Source organism: Artemia franciscana, chromosome 5, assembly GCF_032884065.1.
Source record: "Artemia franciscana chromosome 5, ASM3288406v1, whole genome shotgun sequence".
NCBI lineage: Eukaryota > Metazoa > Arthropoda > Branchiopoda > Anostraca > Artemiidae > Artemia > Artemia franciscana.
Window position 1 is genome coordinate 6,959,498 of NC_088867.1, and position 19,000 is coordinate 6,978,497.

The 19,000-nt window shown below is 35.6% G+C and overlaps 2 protein-coding genes across 4 annotated transcripts in view; one reads left to right on the forward strand and one right to left on the reverse strand.

Moving 5' to 3' along the window:
• Positions 1 to 19,000, forward strand: part of LOC136026934 (ankyrin-3-like) — a 46,745-nt gene that overhangs the window by 2,260 nt on the left and 25,485 nt on the right. The gene's annotated exons all lie outside the window — the stretch shown is intronic.
• Positions 16,650 to 18,377, reverse strand: LOC136026820 (signal recognition particle subunit SRP68-like). Its single transcript, XM_065703522.1, has one exon. It carries the CDS (start codon positions 18,375 to 18,377, stop codon positions 16,650 to 16,652), a length of 1,728 nt encoding a protein of 575 aa, XP_065559594.1.

Below are 19,000 nucleotides of genomic sequence, written 5' to 3' on the forward strand. Positions count from 1 at the left end.
AGGCTCTTTGTCTCGTTAATATTTAAAATCAGTATTAAAATGCGATTCTTTTGATGTAGCTATTGGTATCAAAATTCCATTTTTTAGAGTTTTGGTTTCTATTGAGCCGGGTCGCTCCTTACTACAGTTCGTTACCACAAACTGTTTGATTAGACATTTTCATGTCTTGAAATTTGCTATTTAAAATTGGATTTTCCGAGAAAAAATAGTGGATCCAGGATTTTCTTTGGAGGGGGGAGGGGGCGCATAATAGGTTGCTTGGATAAACTTGCAAACAAAGAAATACCCATAATTTAAAAATAACATCGACAATTATGCGTTGTAGGTAGGTAGTGGAAATGGTCTAAAGTACTAAAGAGTTTCGCCTTTATTTTAATGTTTTAGGATGAAAAGAGGAGGTGATATGTCATATAATGCAGGGCTTTAATTGGATGAAAATAGGCAGTAAAGTGGCCACCATTTCCTCACAAAAATCCAAAACTTAAATTAATAATTTTTGCACTTCTCATACAATTACTTTCTATTATACAAATCCCCTAAAAAACAACTAGGTTATGTTGTAAAAGCCACCCCTCTTGGCAAAAAAAAAGCAACACAAAAAACCAAAACAGACTGCCAAAAAAGTAATGACAGGCCTATCAATTTCTTTTTCTCAGTGCCAAGACTCAAAAACAAAATTTTTTGACAGTAAAAATAACTAAATATTTTCCTTTTCAGTCCCATTGTGACAGCACAATCCTGAAATATCATTTTGACAGCCTAAAGAAGTTAGGATTTTAGATTTCTCCTCCTTGTTATTATGAAATGAAGATTTTCGCCTTGCAGTTGGCTTTTGCGGTAATAGGAACAGATTCTGTTGATAAACCTAAATTTAATTAAATACTTTTTGGTGGTATGTGACATTAGTAGAATCTAACAAAGACCACAAAAAGTGACTAAAGTTTTGTTTCAAACTTTTTTTCAAAAAGAAATGGTCTTAATATTGAAAAATTTGTGAAAAACTCAACTATTAAAAATCAATTACAAAGAAAATTTACTTTCGTCCTGACCAAAACCAGAGCAAGCAGTCCCAACCACAAATTCAACACCATGTCATGGGGGTGCGCCCCTCGCCCTTATTGGATCCGCCCCTGTTCAGATTGAAAAATCTAGCTGTTATTTGAAGACTGGGCTGCTTTGAGGTGAAGATGCTTACATGAATGAATTTCAGATGCTTAAAACAAAATTAATATATCTTAAAACCATATAACATGTATATGAAAGGGATTGTCCCTCCCTCAACGCCCCGCTCTTTATGGTTAAACTTTGTATAAGAATTCTAGCAAATTCCCCTGTTGTAAAATTTCTCATGAGAAATTTACCCCCTAGAAACTTGCCTCACATGGGAAATTCTCCCCGTGAAAAATTTCACTAGCAGAAAATCTCCCTACTCAAAAATGTATGTATACTTCCCTATAATAGACAACGTAGGCAAAAAGGCAAATTTTGTAACTTAGACCAATTCCCAGGAGGATCGGGGTATCTTGAAAGGTATAATTGTTTGGCTTTTCAACTATTCTGAACAGAATAATACTTCTATTACTAACAAATTACCGCAGCACCAAGCCGCCTTAGGTCGACACGGCTAAGCTCAGTCCTCTTCCATCCCAATCTATTCAAAGCTTCCCTCTTTACACTCTCCCAGAAAATTCCCATTTCATTTAAATATGTCTTTATGAAATCTCCCACCCCACCCGCAGATAACCAGCTTTCTGTTTAGCCCTAGACGGTCGGTCAAAAATAACAATCTTCGGTAATATGTCATCCTTCTTCCGCAAAGCGTGCCCTAGCCATCTTAATCTTTCATTACAGCCATAGAAAGCAGGATAATATTCTCGAAATTTTGATTGGACCATTCTTATAAAAAAAATTCTAGGGTTGGATTTCTTCCAGAATTTTTTTTGCATAAGCTACGATTCCACCTCAAAATAGCCTACTCCTTTTGCATACTTATATTTGAAGAAATACCTGTTTTCACTTAGGTTATGACCCTTTTTAAGATCACGAGGGACCCCAATGTGTGGCAAATATTTTCGGGAAATCCCCCTCTCCCCAATGAAAAATTTCTCTCACAGAAATTTTCTCTATTGAAAATTTTATGAAGAACTTAAAGTCAAAAGTGATTGGAGATCTATGAGTCATGGAAGTAATTTCTGGGTGTAAATACTCCCCCCCCCCGAACAGAAAATAGAATCATTGTTTAAACACTTTCAGAAACGCTTAGGCTTATTAGCCTATTAGGAGCAACCCCCCTATAAGGGAGCAATTTGGAGCAACCCCCCTCACATAATATGCTAATATATGTTCGTTTTAAAATCCAATGTTGGTCCTTACTTCCTTTTGAAAAAATTGTTCTCCGTTCTCTCTTTCAAATTGTAAGTTTGAATTGCAATCGCTAAAATTTAATTAATTACTCAGACAACACTAAAATTAAAAAAAGATTGTTTTCAGTTGCTAGCCAGCAAAACAAATGAATTTATAATGAGATCTATAACTCAGTAGAATGAACGGGAATGACAACGAGCTATTGTTAATCTGTTTCATTTCAAGAGGTCTACGATCACTTAGATAAACTTGCAAACAAAGAAATACCCGCAATTTAAAGCGAACCTCGACAATTATGCGTCGTAGGTATTGGAAATGGTCTTAAGTGCTAAACGAGTTTCGCCTTTATTTTAATGTTTTAGGATGAACAGAGGAGGTGATATGTCATATAATGCAGATCTTTAATTGGATGAAAATAGGCAGTAAAGTGACCACCATTTCCTCACAAAAATCCAAAACTTAAATTAATAATTTTTGTACTTCTCATGCATTTACTTTCTATTATACAAATCCCCTAAAAAACAACTAGGCTCTGTTTTAAAAGCCACCACACTTCACACGAAAGCAAACCCAAAAATCCAAAACAGACTGCCAAAAAAGTAATGATAGCCCTATCAATTTCTTTGCCTCAGTGCCATAGCAAGACTCGAAAACAAATTTTTGACAATAAAAAGAAGTAAATATTTTGCTTTTCAGTCCCGTTGTGACAACACAATCCTGAAATATCATTTTGACAGCCTAAAGAAGTTAGGATTTTAAATTTCTCCTTGTTATTACGAAATGAAGATTTTTGCCTCGCAGTTGGGTTTTGCGGTAATACGCAAAACCCGCAAATTTAATTAAAGACTTTTTGAGGGTATACAACAATAGTGAAATCTAACAGAGACCATACAAAGTGATTAATATCTTGTTTCAAACTTGTTTGCAAAAAGAAACAGTCTTAATATTGACAAATTTATGAAAAACTCAACTATTAAAAATCAATTTAAAAAAAAAATCACTTTCGTCCAGATCCAAACTAGAGCAAGCAGTTCCAACCACAGATCCAACACCATGGCATGGGGGTTGCACCCCCGTAGCCTCCTTGGATCCACCCCTGTTCAGATTGAAAGATATAGCTCTCATTTGAAGACTGAGCAGCTTTGAGGCGAGGAGGCTTACATGAATAAACTTCAGAAGTTTGACTTTCTCTCAGCTCCATTTTTTAAAACAGTAAAAAAAAACTTTAACGTAAAGAGTGGAGTGTTGAGCAGGGAACAGCCCCTTTCATGTACGGAGTAATTTCTATTCGTTTTAAGTTTTAATGTCGCTCCTTACTTTCAGTTAAAAATAACTTATTTTTTATTTAATTTCTGAACGTTTTTGAATTAATGCATGTTTTGGTTTTGGCTCTCCGCACATGAATAATTAGAACAAATTTGCATATTAATTTATATTTTTGGCTAAATGATTTTCTCATAGTTTTGATTGGACTATTCTGAGAAGAAAGGAGCGGGGGAGTAGACCTAGTTACCCTCCAGTTTTTTGGTTACTTAAAAAGGCAACTAGAACTTTTAATTTTACGAACATTTTTATTAGTAAAAATATTCGTAACTTACGAATTAACTTACGAAACGAGCTTCTATATTCGTATACGTATATGAGGGGGTTCGCCCACTCGTCAATACCTCTCTCTTTACACTAAAGCTTAAATTTTGTCCCAATTCCTTAAGAAACTGAATCAACTGTTCAGTTGATTTGAATCAACTGTTTCAACTGAATCACAAAGGCCGTAGAATAAATAGTTGATTACTTTAGCGTAAAGAGCAAGGTATTAGGAGAAAGTGAACCCCTCATGTGCGTAATAATTTTACATTTTAAGACATTAATTAATTTTACATTATTTTGAAGTAATTAATTTTACAATTTTACATTTACATTTACAATTTAACATAAACATTTTAAGTTTTAATGCTGGTCCTTACTTTCAGTTGAAACAACTTTTTCATATTTATTTTTTCTTTTTTAATGCAAAAAATCCTTCATGGAAATTTTCTTCCACCATGAAAAATTACTCCAAGGTAAGTTCGCGTGGGAGGGAGCCTAGGTGTCCTCCGATATTTTTGGTCACTTAATTCCGTTAGAATTTAATTTCCGTTAGAATGAGCCCTGTCGCAACATTCTAGGACTTCTGGGTCGATACGATCACCCCTGGGGAAAAAAAAAAAAAAAAAAAAGAGAAACACGCGTCCGTGATCTGTCTTGTGGCAAAATATACAAAATTCCACATTTTGTAGGTAGGAGCTTGAAACTTCTTCTGTAGGGTTTTCTGATACGCTAAATCTGATGGTTTGATTTTCGTTAAGATTCTATGACTTTTAAGTGGTACTTCCCCCTATTTTCTAAAATAAAGTAAATTTTCTCAAACTCGTAACTTTTGATGGGTAAGTCTAAACTTGATAAAACTTATGTATTTAAAATCAGCATTAAAATGCAATTCTTTTGATGTAACTATTGTTATAAAAATTCAGTTTTTTAGTTTCGGCTACTATTTAGAGACGTATTAAAAATACATTTGTTTTTTAAGGTTCCTTTTTGCAACCCCTCCCCCCAGCAAGCCTTAAATGGTATTAAAGTTAAAATAAACCAACCCAAGTTTTTTCTTAAACTTTTAATAGACTTCTAAATTGCATTTTGAGATCCGATGACAGGTTATGGTTTTAAACCGACAAGACCGGAAAGATAACGAATAAAGTTTGTGCGTAATGTATCAAGAAATAATAAATATTAGGGTGGCATTTCGGATTTGGTCAAAGCACCTGCTATTGAAAGTTGTGAGAGAATTAATAGTAGATCTGAAAACGCTTTGACTGTGTAATTGTTTTGAATATGGGAAGCAATTAATTTTGGGTTTACTCCCAAAGCAATTAATTTACGTGCACGGAATAGTTCGTACAGTCGAGAAAATACTAGGGAAATTATTGAAGAAAAATTATCGTTAATACAAGAAAGTTAGAGAGATCTGGAGTGCGTGTTGATGGGGGATTTTAATGCGAATACCGGTATGGAGGCTGAGATCTTAGATGTGTTGATCCCAGATTTAGGTGATTTTGTCCCAATTTGTTGTAGAATACCACGAAGTAACAAGGATGAAAAAACAAAAATAAATATATGGTGAAGAAAGCTCCTGGCGCTTTGTGGGGAACATGATCTGATGATTACTTGCCTTTCGGGACCAACTCCTAGTGTTGTAGATTATGCGCTAATTAAAACGCAATTTGTACCTGAATCAATTAATATGGGAACATTAGCTTTAGTTAGATCTGATCGTAGAGCTATTAAGCTTCAGCTGAAGGTTGGGCAGTTTCAGGACCGCGTCCCACGAGTAAGAAATTTCTACAATGTGGGGTTTAGAAAAGTAGGTTTAGAAAAACGAATTAGAAATTATTTAACAGATAAGATATTGAGGCATTTAAAAGAGAGCTCTTGGAATCGCATGTAAAAAATAAGTTGAAAGCATTAGAGGACAATGAAAAAGATGCACATGGTGTAATTATGCAGTTAAATGAAATAAATGAGCAGTTGTGTAGAGTCGTGTGGCCTGCCAAAAAAATATAAAAAAGAATGAGCCATATTTTGATTTGAATTGCAAGTTAATTAAATTAAAAAAAAACTATTTTTTAGTAACTGAAAGTAAGGAGCCACATTAAAAGTTAAAACGAGCAGAAATTAGTCCGTGAATAACAGGGGCTGTTCCCTTCTCAACGCCCCGCTCTTTACGCTAAAGTTTGACTCTTTCTCTCAATTCTGCTTTATTAAACAGTAAAAAACTTTAGCGTAAAGAGCGGGGCGTTGAGGAGGAAAAGTCCCTTTCATATACGGAGTAATTTCGGTTCGTTTTAAGTTTTAATGTCGATCCTTACTTACCGTTACAAAAACTTGTTTTTTTGTATTTAATTTCTGGACGTTTTTGAATTAATGCATTTTTTTATCTTGGCTCTCCGCACATAAATAATTAAAACGAAATTTGCATATTAATTAATTGCAATTAACTCGGAAGATTTTGAGAAAAAAAAAGCGAAGGAGAAGGCCTAGTTGCCCTCCAAGTTTTTGACTACTCAAAAAAGCAACTAGAACTTTTAATTTTTTACAAACGTTTTCATTGGTAAAAAATATACGTAACTTACGAATTAACTTACGTAACAAACTTCTATATTCGTATGTTTTAATTGCGTATATGAGGGGGTTCAACACTCGTCGATACCTCGCTCTTTACACTAAAGCTTAGATTGTGTCCCAATTCCTTAAGAATGACCTCTGAAACACAAAGGCCGTAGAATAAATAGTTGAAATTACTAAAAATACTTTAGCGGAAAGAGTGAGGTATAACGAGGTTTTAATGCTGCTCCTTATAGACATATCTTTGCATGAGCCCCTCAACGAAATACAAAGTGATGAAATAATGCATGCAAAATTCAAAGGTGAAAAGTACAATATATGGAAAACAACCGACATTGCTACAAAGTACCCTTTGCTCTGGGATAAAGCGCAGTTCTACGTTATTGCTTTTCCTACGTCTTATCTTGTTGAAGCGGCATTTAGTCGTGTTTCTCAAATGTTATCCAAAGATCGCAATAGACTTGACATTGTGAAAAGGGGTGATCTTCGACTATCATTAACATCAATATAACCAAATATAAATAAACTCGCCGAGAAGAATCGACCACTGGGATCTCATTGAATATTAAATTAAAAAAAAAAGTTTATTGTAACGGTAAGTAAGGAGCGACATTAAAACTTAAAACGAACAGAAATTACTCCGCATATGAAAGGGCTTTTTCTCCTCAATGCCTCGCTCTTTACGCTGAAGTTTGACCCTTTCTCTTAACTCTACTTTTTAAAACAGTAAGAAACCTTAGCGTAAAGAGCGGGGCGTTGAGGAGGAAAAGTCCCTTTCATATACGGAGTAATTTCTGTTCGTTTTAAGTTTTAATGTCGCTCCTTACTTTCATTTCAAAAAACTTATTTTTTTTTTTATCTAATTTCTGAAAGTTTTGAATTGATGCATGTCTGAATTTGGCTCTCCATACATAAATTATTAAAATATAATTTGCATATTAATTTTTTTTTTTGCTAAATGGCTTTCTCTTAGTTTGATCAGACGATTTTGAGAAATGAGGGGTGGGGAAGGAGGCCTAGTTGCCCTCCAATTTTTCGGTTACTTAAAAAGGCAACTAGAACTTTTAATTTTTAACGAACGTTTTTATTTGTAAAACATATACGTAACTTAAAAATTAACTTACGTAACAAACTTTTATATTCTTATATTTTTGATTATATATATGAGGGGATTTGTCCCCTCGTTAATACCTCGCTCTTCACACTAAATCTTAAGTTTTGTCCCAATTCTTTAAGAATAACCCCTGAATCAGAAAGGCCGTAGAATAAATAGTTGAAATTACTAAAAATAATTTAGCATAAAGAGCGAAGTATTTATCTCCTCCTAAATACCTCGCTCTTTGTGCTAAAGTATTTTTAGAACCCCTAATATGCGTAATAATCTCTGTTCGTTTTAAGTTTTAATGCTTCTCCTTACTTTCAATTAAAAAAATTTTCATGTTTATATTTTCATTGTTGTTTTTTTTTTTAATAGTAATGCTAGAAAATAATGCACCATTTTCATTGAATTTCTCTTCCCCAATGAAATATTCCTCCAAGGAAAGATCCTCCTATATAGCCCCCTCCCCTGAACCCCACACCCAAACCAAAAAATTCCCCTGAAAATGTCGGTACACTTCCCAATAACCATTACTGTATGTAAACATTGGTCAAAGTTTGTAACTTGCAGCCCCTCCCCAAAGACGTAGATATGGTAAGTCATCCCCAAAGACATAGTTATTATGGTTTTCGACTATGCGGAACAAAATGGCTATCTCAAAATTTTGATCCGTTGACTTTGGGAGAAAAATGAGCGTGGAAGGGGGCCTAGATTCCCTCCGATTTTTTTTTGGTTATATATATTTGGTTATATATATATATATATATATATATATATATATATATATATATATATATATATATATATATATATATATTTATATATATATCGGATTTTCCGATTTCCCGAAAATATTTGTCGCACGTTGGGATCCCTCATGATCTTAAAAAGGATCACAACTTAAGTGAAAACAGATCTTTCTTCAAATATAAGTATGCTACAAGAGTAGCCTATGTTTGAGTTGGATCGTAGCCTATGCAAAAAAAATATGGAAGGAATTAACAGCTAGAATTTTTTTTATCAGAATGTTTCAATCCAAAATTTGAGATAGCATCCTGCTTTCTATGGCTGTAATGAGAGAAAGGTTAAGATGGCTAGGGCACGCTTTGTGGAAAAAGGATGAATTATTACCAAATACAGTCCTTTTTGGCTAGCCGTCTAGGGCTAAACAGAAAGCTGGTCATCCGCGGTTGGTGTGGGAGGATTTCATGAAGAAATATGGGGATTCATTGGGAATATGGGGAGGATTTATATATATATATATATATATATATATATATATATATATATATATATATGTATATATATAGCAGGCACGTACGCAAGAAATTTTTTTTTCGGGGGGGGGGGGGGAACCTCGAAACAGCAGATATAAAGTAGCAATTTTTTATTTAGTAATGCAAAAAGCACGTATATCGAAAAATACAGATTAACTTTAATTTGTAGTATTGTAGCGGATGGGGGGAAGAAGACTGGAGCCTCAAAAGTACGTTTTAGGCTCAGGTTGTGTTCATAGCGATTTAGAATCAGTGATTAATCTATTATATCCCACTGAAAGGGAAATTTTAGGGTTAACAGTGCGATATGGGTGTTGCAGGGGGTAGTTCTCCTAATGCAAAGACGTAGATTTTAATGAAAAATAATAGTTTACAAAATTGATCCATAAAAGCTGTACTTTATCCTGAAAAGGGGGGATAAACGCCCTAGTATCAAGGATAATTCTATTTTGCCGTGGAAAGCAAACTCTCTTTACAAAAAAACAACAACAGTATAATTGCTAATTACTTCAAAGAGGGTAAAAAGTTGGACAGAAAACGTATTAATAATTGAGTATTAATATGAAAATATTATGAAGTATTAATGAAGTATTAATATGAAGTATTAATGAAAAGTTTTTCATATTTTTTAAATGCTGGAAAATTCTGCGCCCCCTTCGTGGAAATTCTCTTCCCCCATGGAAACTTTTCCCCACAATCGCTCAACCTCCCCCAACCAAAAAATTCACCTGAAAGCATCAATACACTTCCCAAAAACCATTACTACATGTAAACACTGGTCAAAGTTTGTAACTTACAGTCCCTCCCACGGGGACTATGGGGGAGTAAGTCATCCTCAAAGACATAGTTATTAGGTTTTTCGACTAAGTTGGATAAAATGGCTATCTCAGAATTTTGATGCGGTGAATTTAGGAAAAAAATGAGCGTGGGAGGAGGCCTAGGTGCCCTCCATTTTTTTGGTCACTTAAAAAAGGCCCTAGAACTTTTAATTTCCGTCAGAATGAGTCCTCTGGCGACATTCTCGGACCACTGGGTCGATACGATCACCCCTGGAAAAAATACGGCAAAAAAAAACGAAATTCAACATTTTTGTAGATAGTAGCTTGAAACTTCTACTATAGGGTTCTCTGATACGCTGAATCTGATGGTGTGATTTTCGTTAAGATTCTATCACTCTTAAGGGATGTTTTCCCCTATTTTCTAAAATAAGGCAAATTTTCTCAGTCTCGTAACTTTTGATGGGTATAACTAAATTTGATGAAACTTATATATTTAAAATCAGCATTAAAATTCGATTATTTCGTTGTAACTACTGCTATATAAAATTCCGTTTTTAAGAGTTTCGGTTATTATTGAGCCGGGTCGCTCCTTACTACAATTTATTACCATAAACTGTTTGATTAAATTTTTTTTAAGCATTTGAAATTCACTCATGTCTTTCATTCAGAAAAGGGGCGGATCCAAGGAGGGCACGGGAGCACCCCCCCCCCATGACATGATGTTGTATTTTTGGTTGGGACAGCTTGCTCTGGTTTGGTCCTGGACGAAAGTAATTTTTCTTTGTAATTGATTTTTAATAGTTGAGTTTTTCATAAATGTTTCAATATTAAGACTGTTTTTTTTTGTAAACCAGTTTGAAAGAAGATTTTAGTCACTTTGTGCAGTCTTTGTTAAGTTTTACTAATGTCGCATACCGCCAAAAATTATTTAATTAAATTTAGGTTTATCAACGGAATCTGTCCGTATTACTGCAAAAGCCAACTGCAAGGCGAAGATCTTCATTTTGTAGTAACAAGGAGGAGAAATTAAAATCATAACTTCTTTTTACTGTCAAAAATTTGTTTTTGAGTCTGTCTTGCTATGGCACTAAGGCAAAGAAATTGATAGGCATATCATTACTTTTTTGGTAGTCTGTTTTGGTTTTTTGGGTTTGCTTGTTTTGCAAAGAGGGATGGCTTTTACAACACAGCCTAGTAGTTTTTTTAGCGAATTTGTATAATAGAAAATAAATGCACGAGAAGCGCAAAATTTATTAATTTAAGTTTTTGTGAGAAATGATGGCCACTTTACTGCCTATTTTCATCTAATCAAAGCTCCGCATTATACAACATATCACCTCCTCTGTTCATCTTAAAACATTAAAATAAAGGCCAAACTCTTTAATACTTTAGACTATTTCCTCTACCCTACAACGCATAATTGTTGAGGTTCCCTTTATTTTGCGGGCATTTTTTTGTTTGCAAGTTTATCTAAGCAACCTATTATGCCCTCCCCCAAAGAAAATCCTGGATCCACTATTTTCTCTCTGAAAATCGAATTTAAAATAACAAATTTCAAGACATTAAAATGTCTAATAACCAGACAAAGAGCCTGAGTCATAGATCTCAGCAAAGAATATCTAAACAGGTTTTTCGGAAGTGACTCAGAAAAAGCAAGTCTCTGACTTGAGAGACCGAGTACCGGGTGCTCGAGAGACCGAGTATTGGGCATGTTGCAATCCAATCAAAGATTCTGCCCGGGATTTAGTCTGTGACCGACAACCGGTGGGTTTACCCTAGCCTGCCTACCTCCACTTCTTCTTGCTCTAGAGGGAAGTTATCTTTGATGACCTTCAAAATCTGTGCTATGAAGGTGTAATCTTGAACAACAAATCTTCTGCTTAAATGAAGTAGGCTATAAGAAAATTTGTTTTCAGCTTTGCTCAATCCTAATTTATGAGGTTTCAAAGATCTGCAAATACATTTTCTAAATTTAGAATAAACCCATTGATATGGTGTTAAATTCTATCCAAATAACAGGAGTTGTATTTTCAGAACTAAAACCACAGAAAAGGAAACTGATAACAGAAAATAAAGGTAAAATATTGTTTTGTAAAAATTTCAATAGATTTAGACCTGTCAAGTAGCAATACCTCCCCAGAGTATGTTTTTAGCCTTGATTCATTACTGGAAGTTTCATTTTCCTAAACTTAACCTGTTTCCAAGATAGCCTAGTGAAAAGTAGGCCTAGCTAAACTTGAGTTTTACCATAATGTTTATATTAACAGACTATTTAGGTAGCTAAGAAACTAAAATTACCTCTATGGGTAGAAATGCCTCCTGAATCCAAGTTTAACATTCATTTGAATTGGAGGTTAACTTTACATCCACCCTTATATATGCCAATTCAGGGTATATATATATATATATATATATATATATATATATATATATATATATATATATATATATATATATATATATGTATATATATATATATATATATATATACTAGCTGGGTCCTGGTGGCTTTGCTGCTGGGCCCCAGCATGGCATGCAGCAGGCTTCTATATATGGATTCTCATTGTCCCTTGTGTTCTAACCACAGACAGTGCTGTGTCCCAGCAGCTTTGCCACCAGTCCCTGCAGGCCCTAGCATGACATGCAGCTGGCTTTCATATATGGATTCTCATTGTCCCTTGTGTTCTGGGTCCCTGCAATGCTATATATTTTATTTATTTATTTCTAACCCATCATACAATACAAAGTAAACAGAGATAGAGTATACAGACAAAACAACAAAAAAAGGAATATGAGAAAAAAAAGAAACATTACAACAATGGAATAATTTATAAAGAACATTCAATGAAGCACTGGACTGCTTTTGCATACATACAACTTTAAATATCACTGTACAGGAATACATACATACATACATACATATTTATTTCCTATCAAAAAAAAAAAAAAAAACTCACTACAAAAGAATACACAACACACAAGAAAAATAAAGAACAAATGGGTATCTAACTACAAAAAACAAAAAACCTATTGCCTCAAAATAATTGCCCAAGGATGAGTAACAATATTAGAGTTATATCTGGTGATCTGGGCTAATATTGCTTCATTAGGGTTGATGATCCCACACCGACTTGTCACAATATGGTTACTTGTCCATGGTGGAAGCCGTAAGAGGTACTTTGCATATTTATAATATGTAGACCACAATTATTTCTTATCTTCCTTTTGGAAAATCCTCCAAAAGGGACTTAGATACAGATAATGAGGTAGTGCCATTGCATTATATAGATGGGCCAAAATCCACTGATCAAACTGACGCTTATAAACTACAACATGGCTATACACTAAAGAGATCCACTTCTGCAGATGACTCTGCAAAAGATGACATGTTTCAAGCATAGACCGACCAATAGGGATCCCCAAATAAACTATGTGTTCCACAAGCCAAACAGTAGCACCACCCAGCCTAACATCAACAGCAGACCCTTGCTTAGCATTAAATAACAACACATCAGATTTCTTTTCATTAAACTGAAGGCCTATTTTTCCATATTCTACTTGAAGCTGGATAAAATTCTCCTCTAAACCGCAAAGGAGGCAGCTCAAATTAAGCACATCGTCTGCATAGCTTATTAACGATAGATCAATTCCTCTCAGAATGTATGTCAGATTTGACTTAGATTGTGATTTAACGATGCTGTTATTAAATGCGGTAGGTGATGTCAATGCACCCTGCCTTACACTTTTTTCAATGGGGAGTACCAGGTTATTTGTCAGGTTTGGAGCTATTGGTAGCTTAAGCCTAGCTTTTAACTTTTTGTATAAAAACTTTTTATATCATATAAAGGGTTTAACATACTTGGATCAACACCTACTAGGCCCATATCTAAAATAATCTGCTCATGAATTAGTGAATCAAAGGCCCTTCTGACATCATGTGCAGCAAGAGCTATGCTCTCACCGCTTTTCTCAGCATCTATCAAAGCCAAAACAAGAGCAGAAAGAGCGTGACCGCACCCAAGACTAGGCTGAAAACCGAATTGATGGTCTGGGACTGTGCATTTTGACCGCAGTTCATTGACAATATGTGTCTCAAATAACTTACAAAAAACTGTAGCCACAGTTATAGGTCGGAAAGACGAGCACTGGCTAAGTGGCTTTCCCTTTTTAGGCACAGGTGTTAATATTCCTATTGAAAAAGAATCAGGCACTATACCCAGGTTAAAAATTATTTGAAAAAGCAGGGCAAGGTGCTCAAGGAACAACTCGGTGCAAAACAGCAGTTGCTGAATTGATATACCATCACAACCGCACAATTTCTTTTTTTTTTTAGTTTTCTAATAGCAGAACAGATAGAACACCTCGTAATTTTAACACCCGGACTGTTTTCTTCTCGCTTTTGTGAGAAGAAATCATCCAGTTTCACACCAAAGCTTTTTTGTAGCTTGATATCAGGAGCCAAAAATTCATTTATATAATGCTGAACCCAATTATCTCGAGATATTGAGGTCATTGTTACATGAGATCTTTCTTTAAACAATGAAGACCAAAGTTTATTTGGGTGGGTAAGGATAGCCTGAGATGAAGAACGAATAATTGCACTACAGTGTAGTGAAAGTTCTTTCGCGAATTTACGTTTACTATGAATTCGAAGCTTATTCACCCACCCATCTCGAGGACACCCAGCCTCACGCCAAACCGAAAGCCAGAATTTTGCCAAACTACACGCGTTTTGAAGATTAACATTTGCAGACCAGCCTGCTACTTCAGTACCAGGCCACACCCGTCTAAATGGTACAGCTGACTGTTCAGCGAGACGTAATGCGTGCACAAGCTCACCACAATAAATATACAATCGAATTCGTGATTCTGCCGGATAGTTTTTAGCACTAACCATCAGCAGATCAAAAGGAACGCGGATTTTTGAAGCAAGTTCATCACAAGTCGACTGAAATGAACTCATAGACGCACGTTTCCAATCACAAACAAAATAAGGACGCTTCTGGAGCCTTCCAGGAGGAGGCGGAACACTACTATTTAAATCAATATTGAAAAACAATGGAAAATGGTCAGATGTAAAATCTGAATCAGAAACAAGAACCTCACTTGGTGTAAGTGATTGAGTGTCCATAACATGATCTAGGTTTGACATACTTCCCGAATTATGAATATATGAAAAATTCTTATTCTTAGACGCGAGTATAAATTCATCACCTAGCATACCGAGTAACATATTAGCACGATTAGAACTTGAACTGTTGTTGCCGCTCGGGTTTTCAAGATCACAGTTAAAGTCACCTGTTATCAGACACGAAAGTCCATGCTGTTTTATTTTATCAATACATTTGGATAGCCTTGCAATACTTATGGCAAACTGTCTATCTGATCGATCATCACGATAGTCTGTAGGGAGGTAAACATTCACTATAACCATATCTTGCATTTTGATAGCGAGAAAGTCTAATGCCAAGTCAAACATAGAAGTGGAAAGAGAGGATCTAACGCAAGTCTCAAGGCCGCCAGATGGCCGGCCATGAGTGCGAGAGCGTTTGGCTGCAACTGTAAAAACTTGATGGTTTGGTGACAGGTTCAATAATGGAAGGCTGAGAGAGGTTGCAAAATGTTCCTGCAAACACACAATATCATATCTTGAAAGAAGGTCCTCGATAAAAATAGACTGGTTAAGGATATTTCCATTTAAATTCAACTTTGCAACTGCATGCTTAGCACAAGCAGGTTCTAGATTCATTTTGGTAGGGAATTCATATTGATTATCGCTTTATTAGCCGGACATCTTATGTTATAGCATGTATGGCCTTTCTTTTTGCATATAATGCAGTACATATCTTTAGTGCACAAATTGTCCTTTGTGGATGTGTGATCAGAAGCACCACAACGACCACATATAGGCGTCAATACGCAATTAGTCGCTAAGTAACCAACTCTATGGCACAAATAACATCTTTTTGGGAGAAATTTGAATTCTTCAGCAAGCAGCTTCTCATAACCGATTCGGACTGAGACTGCAAGAAAGTCTTCGAGATCCTTACTGGTCCCGAAATACAGCTTTAACACTTTGGAGCGCTCAAAGCTACCGATTTCTATTGCTTTTAATGCACATGGAACAAGGGATTCTATATCAGTCTGGGTCATACTAGGTGGAACCTTTTTCAAAACAGCAATAAACATTTTCTCTTTGAGCATGGCAGAGACCTCAGGCTTACTAACTTTCATTTTCTCAACGATCTTTTCAGCAGAAGATTTGGACTTGACGAATAATTTCCAGCCCTGTCTCACCTTTTTTAGCTCACTTATTTCGGCTGAGTTGGGGCAGATGGTATCCAAAAATTGCTTGCGAGCAATGGGATTATCAAGAGACTTTGGCATTTTAAGAACAACGGCATAGGATGTCTGGGGATTGACTGTTACAGGATTGGCGGGGCCTGGGACACTACTCGCTGAAGGGCAGCATAGGCTCTGTACTTTAGCCATAGACACAAAGTTCTTAAATTCTAGACATAAATCATTTACCTTGCGGGTTAACGCAGCGCTTGCCTCGCCAGGAATTGTGGGGACTTCGTCTGGTTCGTATATCACAAACTTCAGCAGTTCCACTGAATTCTTATCACAGTAGTCTAAAACTTTCAAAATGTCTGCAAATGTATCAGCAACTTTCAGCCTTTCACTTGGTCGAGTAGCATAATTCGCCACAGACCAAATTGTTTTCTTTGCTTCGCTCACCAAATCGTCGGCGAAAAAATCGCAACCAGTTTTGATAATATCGGCATTTGCATTACCTTTTGATTTCGCCCGCACGGCAAAATTTAGTATAGCGTTATGTACTAGTCTATTAGGCTGCATCCCATGAAAATCTTTTTTTTTTTTTTCCTCTCTTGGACTTTACTTCCAACCAAAATTTTACAAAACAAATAAGAAAAAAAGAAACCAATAATTAAGACAATACAAAGCATGCTACTTCCTTCTCCAGTTCAACATTGATTTGACTACGCCACTTATACCTCCTCTCACAGGTTCAATTTTGTCTTCAAGATCTGGGAATTTTACGTGGTTAAGGGCTACGTCAAAGAAAAGTGGCTTGCACGGCGCAGGTTCCATTGAAGGAGGCATATTAATAACACGAGGACTACCAGCCTTAACCAAACCCTCCTCGACGTAATCATCAAGGCGGTCAGAAAGTGGCAGGCGATCTTTGATAGTCAGGTCCTTCATTTCTTGAACTGGCACATCTGTTTGTAATATACTTTCAGCATGGATTCTAAACTTGCTGCTTTTTATTTGCTCGGCAACATGATCCACTTCTTTTGCAACTCTTGAACTTAAAAACCTAGAATAGGGCTCCAGCTCCCTTCCGTAATTATCTGCCTTCTCATAAATAGCTAACGCTTCTCTCCATCGTTTCATTTGCTCCAAGGTGACTCCAATGTAATAGAGCCTTATGAACTTCATTCCTAGCTCGTCCCCTTCAATTTGCCTCTTAAATTCATGATCGCCTTCAATACCCTCTAAATTGTGCAGTTCACCCAGATTCTGAAGGATCAGTTCATACATCCGAATTAAATCTTGCGGTTTTCCCACCTTTTTCCCATCAGAATCTTGACCGGTCATGCTATTTTTGAGGCCATCCAAGCTTAAAAAGGTTTTCTCAATTGTTTTGCTAATTCGCAAGTTGTTCAAATAGCTTAGCAGATAAAGTACTGGGGACACTGGTCCATCTTCTTTCCTCTGCAAAGCAGGATTGGCAGCCATTTCTTCGCGGAGCAACATATACGAATCCCTAATATTCATAAAGAGAGAATCAATAAGCTCAATTTTATCTTCAGTACTTGTAGCTCCTTCCATTTTCTTCTCTATGTCCTGACATGCTAGGATGGTCAACCTGACTTTCTCTTGACGCACAGGCACACTTCTACCCCGCCAGGTGATTTCAACAATGTTGGCTGCTTCTTCACGTCGAGCTTGGGCAATTAATTCGTCTAGGTTTCCTATTTCACCTTCTGAGTTAATGATTTCACGGGCCGACTTTTCCCCAAGATTGAACACACAAAATCTTAGCAGTGGGATAAGTTCTTCAGCTTTCTTGGCATACAATGGAGACTCGTCGTAGGGAAGGATCGATGTAAGATTCTCATAGAAGGTTTTGGCCCTTATGAGAAATTCTTGAGCTTCACGGAATTTTTCTTGTTCAAAATAGTACATCCCTCGAAGCCAATTCACGTATGCCTGGCTTTCTAGCTTTGACCTTGCATCAACAGATGAGCTTTGACATAGCTCTTCCAAATGTTCTGATCTTTCAACTGCTTTGCCAAGGCGCTTTATCATATGATGTCCTTTTCTTGGCTCATTCTTCGATTCTTCTTTTAAATCTGTAGCGTAGGCCCAAGCCCGTTCAGCGTCAACTAGAACTAGATGCAAATATCTCTCATCCTTCAGCATTTCAGCAGTAATGTCTTTTTTCTTGAAATGGCGACGGTCCCCTTGCTGAAGTTTTAAGGCCTTTCGCAGTCTTTTTATTCTTCTGGCGCAGTATTGACTGTAGCGCTTGTAGTCACCGTGCTTTAAGCCATTCTGCTGTTGTGATGTTTTCACATATTTCAAAATAGGGAGACTAAGTTGCTTCTCATTCCTATTGAATTCCAGATCGTCAACTTTCTCCTCAGACATGGGTTCATCTCTTTTCATTTTGACCTCTTGAGTCAATACTCTCTGTAGTATAAATTGATTTAACCAAATTAAAGATAATTTGTCATTTTGGATCAAATTGATGACATAAATTGGTTTGGTTTTCTGTTTTAAGGTTTTCGAATTGCTTTAATCCATTGTCAAAATATATAGAAATATTTGTGCAATCACTAGTTTTTTACATTTTAAGCAATTTAATAAAATTTAAAAAGAGCCTCATTTTTTTTTTACTGTCATTTATCTGTTAGTTGTTACAATATGACATCAAAGTGTAATGGGCAGACGGACTCAAACTTTTGGTTTTCCGTTTTAAGGTTTTCGAATTGCTTTAATCCATTGTCAAAATATATTGAAATATTTGTGCAATCACCAGTTTTTTACATTTTAAGCAATTTAACAAAATTTAAAAAGAGCCTCAATTTTTTTTGCTGTCATTTATCTGTTAGTTGTTGCAATATGACATCAAAGTGTAATGGGCAGACGGACAGACACTACATTTATATATATATATATATATATATATATAAATATATATGTATATATATATATATTATATATATATATATATATATATATATATATATATAAAATATATATATTATATATATATATATATATATATA

Coding starts and splice junctions, on each gene's coding strand:
- LOC136026820 (XM_065703522.1), bottom strand. CDS start 18,377: ATGAAAAGAGATGAACCCATGTCTGAGGAGAAAGTTGACGATCTGGAA.